A 9,436-nucleotide genomic window follows, 5' to 3' on the forward strand; every position below is an offset into this window, starting at 1 on the left:
ATCTGCATTCCTAAGGATACATCACATGTGGCCAGAAACCTGGGCAAAGGGAGATTCAACAACTCCTGCCTACGGCAGGCATTCCTTTCCTCTCCTTTCACTCCTCATACACAGGTTCACCTTCTCCTTCTCCTTCTTTGTAGGTGATTGTCTGGGGAGATTACGGCCGCATGGACCACAAGTGCTTCATGGGAATGGCCCAGATTGTTCTAGAAGAGCTGGACCTGTCCAGCGTGGTGACGGGCTGGTACAAGCTCTTCCCCACCTCCTCGCTGGCGGACTCCACCATCGGACCCCTAACACGTCGTCTCTCCCAGTCCTCTTTAGAGAGTACAAGTCCTTCTTGTTCTTAAGGGTGGCCAGGAGGAAGGAAGAAACCGAGGAAGGACGACGCCTGGTCCTACCACAACTTTTGGTAGCACGGTTTGTAAATACTTCATGTCTTTCCCTTCCACCACCCTTCCTCCTTTACTCTTGAGGAGGAAACTGCTCCCAACAGTTTTAGACGTGGCCCTCACTCACTCTAAAAAAAGGCACACAATGTAGGAGGAGAAACTTCCAGAATGTGGTGGGGAGAAATTAAAAGGGGAAGAAAAGAAACCTGTGATAAAGAAAAAGTTGACATGACCAACTCTCACTTTAGAGACTGTTACATCACCTCAAATCAAATGGCCTTTGAAAAGGAGTCAACCCATTTCTCGTCTGTAAACACTTTGGGGAACATCTCCAATCAGACTCATTTAACCCCACTGCAAGTAGCTTGCTCATTGAATAGGCTTTCTTCCTTCTCACCTTTGAAGGGGAAGGTAGAGCTTTTCTCTTTTTTTCTTGTTAAAAGAGAAATTCAGTACTAAGTTGTTTTTTTTTAAAGGAATGTAGCATCTTCAGACATTATGTAGCCTGCCATGTGGTCATAAATCCCTCTGCAATACCTGTGCAGACATCTTCCCTCCTTAATGGGAAGTGCCTATGAGCTATTTCCTGTTTAATTTCTGGGTGCAAACCTCAGAAGTGCTGAGAAAGCAAGTCGGTCACTCCCTGTTTTGTGTGTATTGCTTGCATATAAGGAGAAGCAAGGCAATTTTGCCAGAGTTGTAGAGGGAAGCAACTATAAACGGTGCATTTGACATGACTGTTAAGTTTAAATCATCTTAAAATCCACATTTTCTGTGTCACCTTTTGGCAAATTTAATTTGTTTGCCTTCTCTTACCAAGGCATTGGACATCATGTTTCTTGCAGTCTTGGGGCATTATTCAGTCTCCTGTCCAAGTCCACTAAAATTAGTGGGAATTGTGCAAGAGCTTAGCTGCGATGCATTCCTTCAGCCAGGCAGAAGCAAAAGACATGATCGTCAGATTGTGTCACTTTTAAAGATTAATCTTTGCATGTTCTGTCTTTGGGCCTGGCCCAGTTTCCAGCCCAAGAGGCAGGAGAATCAACCACATAAGGTGAAAATGTATTAAAACAGATACATTGGATCACCAGGGCAAAGCTGAATACAGCTCTTCCAAACCCCATTGGTGGGCTATAGGGGAATGTTTCTCAGTAGCAGCCCCTGGATCTCTCACAAAGGTGAGTGTGGATCTCTCAGTCGACTAAGTGTTTTGAAATGAATACCTTCAAGCTGCAATCTTGTGCATGCTTACCTGGAGTAAGCCCCCTAGAACACAGCAGGGCTTACTTCTGTGTAAACCTGCATAGGAATAGGCTATTAACTGTTTGTGTGTCTGTGTTTTTATGTAGCAATCTGGTCCCTAAAGCAAGGACCAGTTCTTGTAGCAAAATTGAGAATTATGGAAGCTTTTAATGAAGGTGCCTATTGAAATTTGCTGAAAATACTCAGGGGAGATACTACTGGAAATTGTGATTTCTTCATTTTTTAAAAATAACGTTGCACGTCAACTGTACCATAGGAGCAGTAAAAGAGAAAGATCATGGGTCAATGTCGAAGCAGACACAAAGTTTCTGGGTGATTTCTACTTAACAGATAGCTCTGGATGTTCCCTTTTCAATCTATGGGTGATGGAACTGAGATTTTAAGAATTATTAGCAAGACCACAGTTTTCACAATGAACAAAGAAATATTATATCAGAGTTCCTCTATTAATCCAGCCAAGATAAACGCCTCACCACCTCAGAAGAATGAGATGCAGAACAAAATAACAAAACTGTAAAAGACGCCACTACCAGTTACCTCCTGCATTTTAATGAAATTTGAAGACGGAGAGTGACATCTGCCTGATGACTATCTAAAGTGATCCTGCATCTGCCCTCAAAACATAAGCAATTGTGCAGCGACCCCATTTCAGCCATCTTTGGATTTGAAACTTCTGGCCTCATAAGTTTAAAGGTACTGGATTTGCAACTTCACCAAACTGCTGAAAGACTTCAAGGACTTGATGAAGGCCCCTTGGTCTTGCTTTTCTTCTCTCATGCATTTTACCCTGTGCTTGGTCTATTGCATCATCTTTCAAGATAAGCAATATATTGGTTTCCAAGTTTGCATCCAAAGCATTCTCTTTCGCTGATAACACAGTTAATTTAGGAAGGACTCTAAGGAAACAAATCAGCGATCTCCTCTGTGTTAGGTGCATCACCATCCATACTGGCTGCTTTCGCAGACTCCTACTAATGTATCATCAAATGTGGAAATGCATACAAGTACCAGAATTATTATTTTTTAAATGCAGCAAAGCAGGAGCTACTTTGTCTTACTCTAGTTGTGACCCACTGGTATTGACAACAAAGAACAGTCAACAAGTCAGTCTTCTCTCTGATGGGAAGGTGAGCAGGTCCTTGGAGTAGGCAAGCTCCCATGTGATCCGTTTTGTCATGGCATGGAAATTATGCACGTGTTCAGCCTTCCAAACCACACACACTGTCCTGAATTAATAGTGGAACGAATCAACATGCTTCTTGAACCTTTAAAGGTCATGGTGAGATTTTACTACCAAGGCCATTGCGTAGCACAACATTTGTTTGGGACCAAAGTAGGGAAGACCACTAAGACTTCTCTTAAAGCAGACTTTTAGGTATCCTTGTTAGACTTAGAACAGTGAACCAGCTGGCTGGCTTAGCAAGCGACTCTGGGAGAATGTTCATAGCAACCTATCGGGCATCTAATACTATTGCAGTGCAACAGTTAGGTGGCCAATGGAATGATAGACTCTCTTGTTGTGCCTGTCTTAGGTTTTCTTAATGGCACTTATGCTCTGGGAGAACAAGAGTGAGAGAAGAAAAGAATTTGAAGTCATCTCACCCAGATTTCTCTTCCACTGGAATTGAAATATTGCTCCTTGGCATTGGGGCGGGGGCAAACACCCTAGATAGTAGGATGATGGGGCCATGCTCATTGCACTGACATGGTGAAACTGTGACACTCCTTAAAACAATGCCAGTAGACATGCCAAAACTGACATGCTATGATCATTGGCAGGCTAGCTTCACACTGTCGTTGGCCATGCTTTTCAGCTACCATGGGACTGCGACATCATGCATTCACTCAGCCCACATTTACTGCACCAACAGCATGTTAGGGGGCGAGTTTCCAATAGCGTATAAAAATAGTCACCGGCTTAGTTTATGCATAGGGCATATGCATATAAGGCTTAGCATAAGGGATTATGCAATCTGCATCTTGGCATATGAGTCTGGGTGTGTTGTTTGGCCCATAACAAAACTCTGAAATGAGCCTCCTTTGCGTTTGGCACCATCAGGAACCCACATTGAGTATTTAGGGGAGGATTAAGAGTAGGGGGTGCATTTTACCAGATAGAACACACCAGTTTATTTATTCATTAAAACATTTAAGCTGCTTCCAAACTTATATGCACCAGCCGGCATCCAAAGAAAAATGCAAGTATTTCTATCCACCCAAAGGGACCTGAAAGTGGGGGGACGGCGGAAACCACACGGAATGTTCCCAAGCTCTGGGATGCACCTAAAAGAAGAGCCCTTTTGGATGCCAGCCATTGTGTTGAGTATAACCTCAGTTCTTTTGTTTCCTTTCTATGCATGGAATCAGATATTTCCTTAACTAGAAGACCTCTCTGTTGAACTGTTTTCCTAAAGCTTCCAAAAGAAAAAAAGGGCGGGGGGAATACCCTCCCCAAGACCATAGCTTGGTCTGAAGGGGAAGATCCAAAGGACATCTGTTGCATGATCTATATTTTTGCAACAGACAACTAGTACTGAGACATTCCTGAGCGAGCTCATTTTTCTGTCTTTTCCCCCTTCTGTCTCTCTAATCTGGGAGGATGCTATTGAAATAATACATGGCAAAATACATCATAGTATATAGGGGACAAGGAAGTCACAAACATGGGCTCTGTCCCTATGCTAAGTTAATCTCTTTGGGCATGATCCACTAGGAATTCTCCTCTGCAAGCCCATTGAAATGAGCAAGAGCTGTGGTAGAGCACAGGAGTACTCATCGTTCCTTGGTGGATGGGGCCCTTGGAATTTTAACCTGAAGCCTAGTAAATCCAGGGCTGCAGTCCTAGGCCCATTTGCCTGGGAGTAAGTCACACTGAACACAGGTGGGACTTACTTCCAAGTTAACATGTGCAGGACTGCACTGCAAATAAGTTGCATGCTAAAGGTTGTGGTTAAAAAAGCAAACCCTCCAGGCTTTTTAAAACTTCCCGTAAGGTTCAAAAGGCTAGGGCCAGCTATGCAGACAAGAAGTGGCATCCATGTCAAGGGCATAAGCCAGGGCATAAGCCAGAAGACGGTTTAACCTTTGGCTGCAAGCCATTCCAGCTTGTCTTGCACTCACGGACTCTAGGGGCCACCTGGCCCATGGTGGTGGTACTGATGCTGTCGGAAACAACTTGGAGGCAAGCCAATGGCTTCCCTTGTTTCATACAAGCAGCTCCTTTTAAACGTTTTAATGATTCATTACAGAGCCACAACCAAGAGAGCCCTCTATTTTCACCAGTCTTATCCCAACCATAAGTGGGACCACTCTATTGGTGGCTTCCTATGGGGAAAGTATAGCTAAGACATGAAGGATTGGGTAGTTAATTTGCACTATTAATTCAAGTTATAGGAAATGGATAAGGGCTGATGGGGAAACTGGGGTCTGTGCTTAAAACAAGACCACACCCAGCATGTGTTTGGAAAGAGAAACACAATGGTTAAATCCTGGCCCAATACTGTTAACAAATGGTGGGAAGCCAGCTATCCCAGTGGAGCATCAGCTACTGGTTGTATACCTCATGATTTTACGACTGGTGTTCAGCAGCAGCTCATCCCAACAAGCCAGTGGAGCTGGGCTCTAAAGGAGGCCCAGGTGCCTCTCCTTCCCGGAGTGCCGTTTGCTCCTCTCTCTCCCATCTCACTCCACCCCCAGCCTTAATGAGAGCTGTGCTGCCAGGAGGCAGAGCTGCACAGTTAAGCTGCTGAATGGCCAGCCTGCAGGCAGCACAGGGTGGGGGAGAGAGGAGCAAACAGAGCTCTGGGAAGGAGAGGCAGCCGGGCCTCCCTTGGAAGCTCCCTGGCTTGTTACCATGAGATGCTCTTGCACAGATTATATGTTGCAACTTGTTTTACGTGTTTGACTGGTAAAGGCAACAGTTGCGAGAGGAAAGCAGTGGTGATGGAGCTCCACTAATGCATCTCTTCCCCTAGTCATGTTTTTGCCTCTTGTGGGATAAAACTGCAGATCTCCAAATTTGCGCCACGAGGGATGAAAAATGTCAAGCCAGAATAGCCCTGGGTTTTTAAGGCTGCAACAATTAATAAGCTCATCCGTTGTACTAACAAATCAAAAATCTTTCATCAACTGAAAAGGTGCTGTCTTAGAAGAGGCGTCCCCCACTTTTCGCTCGCGCATACGGGAATGCCACTTCTGTGATGATGTGTCATCTACAAATGAAAAATGCTTTTGCTTCAGAATGCTTGGTTTTGCTCATATGCAAAAGGAGCTTAAGCTCTTAAGATTATTCCCCTAAAACTAATCAGATGACAGCCCTATTTTCTCTGACAAGAGATGCATTTCATCTTTTTGTTTCACCTAAAATATACTTTGGTCCAATGACCAGCCCTGGGCTGGAGTCTTGGAGTTAGACAACTCCAGATTCAGAAAGCCACTCTGCCCTCCAGCTCCCTGTGCAAGCTCCAGCCAGTCGCTCTCTTTTAACCTAACCTACCTGGCAGCATTGTTCTAAAGATAAGCAGGTGTGGAAGGACACGCAGACTGCTATGAGCTCCCTAAAAGAAAGCCGGGATAAAAATACAATGAAATTTACAATGAAAGTGAAACGATGTTGTTCAAGAATGAAGAGATCTGCCACCTGATCTAGCCATCGTCTGAAATCACAGAATCCACACTGAAGTCGCTGCTGAAGGCCTTATAAAAAGCATTTCCTATTTCAAAGCTTTTCCAGAATTTTTTTTTTAAAGAAGCCTCAGAAATGTTGATTTTGTGCGGGTGGGTGGGGGAGTATGTGGGGGCAAGAGATATGTATTAATTGAGATTGTGTTGTTTATAAGTAAGGGATCTGTTTCCATGTTTGGGACGGGGCGGGGGGGGAGGGAGGGGAAGGGAGAGATGTTTGTTAGTGACTAGACATTCCAAGCACTTGCTGGAATGGAAGATTGTAGTAGTCCGATATTCATAGCAAGGACCTCAAAGCAATGCTTGCCTGATGCCAGAGATGAAGGAGGACACCTTGTTCTCTCTGGGCATTTGGTGCAATAGTCTCTCCCGAGATGGAGCAACCAGGTCTTCGCTCCGGAGTGTTCGCACTTTGATGTTGGTGGCCTTCTGTTTTGTCGTTTCCTCTCCATAAAGGGCTTATCTCCATGTCCTTCGAAGACGAACAGGAACTAAACGAAAATTCTTCACTTCCTTGTCAGTTTCTTATCCCGCCCCAACCCCACTTTAACACACACATAATCAAACTTCTAGTACAAAGGTGATCGAAGTTGGGGTTCTCAGGTGCTGTTGGACTACAACTCCCATCATCCCCACCACCGTGACCTTCCGCCATTGTGGCAGGGGACAATGGCAACTGAAGTCCTGCAATCTAGCACATTAGCACACATGGCTCACTGTGACCGCACCCAAATTCCCAGAGTCTGTCGCTGAAAACTGAAGGCCAGGTTCTCTCAAAATTGGACTGGGCCTGCCACAGTTCTGGAACTGGAGTCCTGACAGAGCAGGGTTGCCAGCCTGTGGTCCTCCAGATCCTGTTGGACCACAACTCCCATCATTCGCCACCACAAAATAAATTCTGGCTGGGGTTGATGGGAGTCGTAGTCCCACAGCAGCTAGAGAGCCTCCCGTTGGCCAACCCTGCACTAAAGCACAAGATCATGGGTGTCTGCAGATTTTTTTTCAAGAGGCAGCAAAGGCTACAACCCTATGGCTGTTTATCTGGGAATAAGCCCCATTGAATTCTGGGGCTGGCTCAGTCTGGCGGGGGTGGGTGGGCAACCCCACCCATCCGTGCATGAGATTCTTCAATCTTGATTTAGAAACTCTGCCTGCCGTCATTCCTTCTAAGAGTCTCCTGCCGCCGTCCAAAGGAAGGAACTGTGTGGGTCGGGGCTTTTTGCGCAAAGCAGGTGCGACACATGGGTGCCAGCTCACGCCTAGGACAGTTAGACAGCAGCATTCTGTACTAGCTTGATGTTTCGGAACCCTTTTGGAGGGCGTCTCTGGTAACTGGGAAGTCACCGCCCCTGACCCATGTAGTTCTTTCCGTGAGCAGAGCCGCACTAGGTCCGGCCATGCCTATGCCACTTTGGTAATCTGTAGATGGGCCCATAATCTGCGGCCAAGAGACGAAGAGCAGTTTTTAAAAGGCGAAGGGCTAGAAGCTTTCAGCTAATTTCAAATGTGGCGAGGAGAAGGGTGACAAAGTCCTAATGAACTCTGCAGGGTGTGTGTCCGTGTGTCAGAGGAGGCACAGCTGTCTCTCCTTCCTGGAGCTCCCTTTGCTGCTCTCTCTCCTGCCCAGTTAACTGCACAGCTCTACCTGATGAACGGCCAGCCTGCAGGTAGCACAGCTCTCATTAACACTGGGGTTGGGCGGGAAAGAGGGAAGCAAACAGAACTCCAGGAAGGAGAGAGAGAGAGTTGTGCCTTCTGGTTGTACCCTGCACCCCACCCCAGCTTCTTAGGATGAGTTGGCCCTGGTGACATCCTAAGCAAAGAGGGAAAGTTTTAAGCAAGCGGAGACATGGTGGATCATTTGCGGCAGGAAGGTGGCCAATAAGGAGATGGCCAGGGTCATTTTCACAAGAACACAGATAAGGTTTCTAAATTGATTGTTTTAAAAAATTGCCAAGTCAGCCCAATGCTATGGTCAACCTGCCTTTAAAATCCATGGTACCTGGGTGCCATGAAAGCTCATGATGTATTTTTTGCTTTAAAGGACAGATTTGTACTCAATATGAAGATAAAAGAAAACCCTATAAATGGGATCAAATTAAGAATTAAGAATGCCCAGTCACATTGAGCATAAGAAGGGGATGGGCAGTGGATAGAGTGGTTTCAAATGAACCAAGAACTCAACGGCAATTTTCTACTTGCGCTCTGTAATGGTTTATATGTGGCGTGGTCTTTCCTAAACGTAAAACTCTTGTATTTTTCTGTGGTTTATATGCAGCAGGACTGACCGCTTTGTAAAATATTATTGCCAAGTTTTTTCCTCTTTCCAAAGGAGACAAGATGGATTTTAAAAAAAAGTTGATGTTTCTCCATTTGGCTTGTTAACTGCATGTACAGTATTTGGGCAGCAAATGAAGATGATTAAAGCCAGTTTTGAAAACTGTTTGGATTGCAAAACTGTGTTTGGAAAAGAACCTTCAGCAGCATTTCCCACTTGTCTCTTGTTCACATATAAACAAATACCAGGAGTGAATTTTGTTGGTGGGGGAGGCATAATTTTAAGGTTGGTTTGACACGAGGGACAATTTTAATTCTTATTTAAGCAGGACTGTGGGAATGTCGCAGTAAAAGGTAAAAGAAAATAAAGATCTATTCTGCACTCCAGCAGTCCAAATTCACCATCAGAAGCTGATCCTGCAACTTCACATTAGTGGTATACATTAAGCACCTTCCGCAAATCACATTTCTTTTGACAGAAGGTGGAGCAAAGAGTTATGCCAGCAACTGTTTGAAATCTTATCCTGACTTCTGAAACCTCAGCACACACTACCAAGGTATGCCCAAGCTTCTCTTGCAAACGACACAGATCAGAAACCTACTTTCATTTCTTTAAAAACAAAACAAAAACCAGACAAGATTCTCAAGAACACATACTATTCTTAATATCTCACACTGAGGTTCTTTGGTATTGATGCACACAACTCTGATTCAAGGGCAGTATCATATCAATTTTATTGGACTCAGAATAGTCTCCAGAAGGCTCCTGATGAAGTTTTATCTCCACAGCGGAGCAGATCTGGATATCGTCAACCCAC

General features: G+C 44.9%; 1 protein-coding gene across 5 annotated transcripts in view; it reads left to right on the forward strand.

The window, feature by feature from the left end:
- RIMS3 (regulating synaptic membrane exocytosis 3) overlaps positions 1-8,784 on the forward strand; it is a 99,332-nt gene extending 90,548 nt beyond the window's left edge. For all 5 annotated transcript variants that reach the window (XM_053267151.1, XM_053267154.1, XM_053267152.1 and 2 more), the window contains one exon: positions 144-8,784. In XM_053267151.1, the coding sequence (XP_053123126.1) occupies positions 144-353 (210 nt within the window). In that variant the 3' untranslated portion in view covers positions 354-8,784. The remainder of the gene's footprint in view (positions 1-143) is intronic.
- The last annotated feature ends 652 nt before the right edge of the window (positions 8,785-9,436 follow it).

This window comes from Hemicordylus capensis, chromosome 7 (assembly GCF_027244095.1).
Source record: "Hemicordylus capensis ecotype Gifberg chromosome 7, rHemCap1.1.pri, whole genome shotgun sequence".
In the NCBI taxonomy this organism is placed as follows: domain Eukaryota; kingdom Metazoa; phylum Chordata; class Lepidosauria; order Squamata; family Cordylidae; genus Hemicordylus; species Hemicordylus capensis.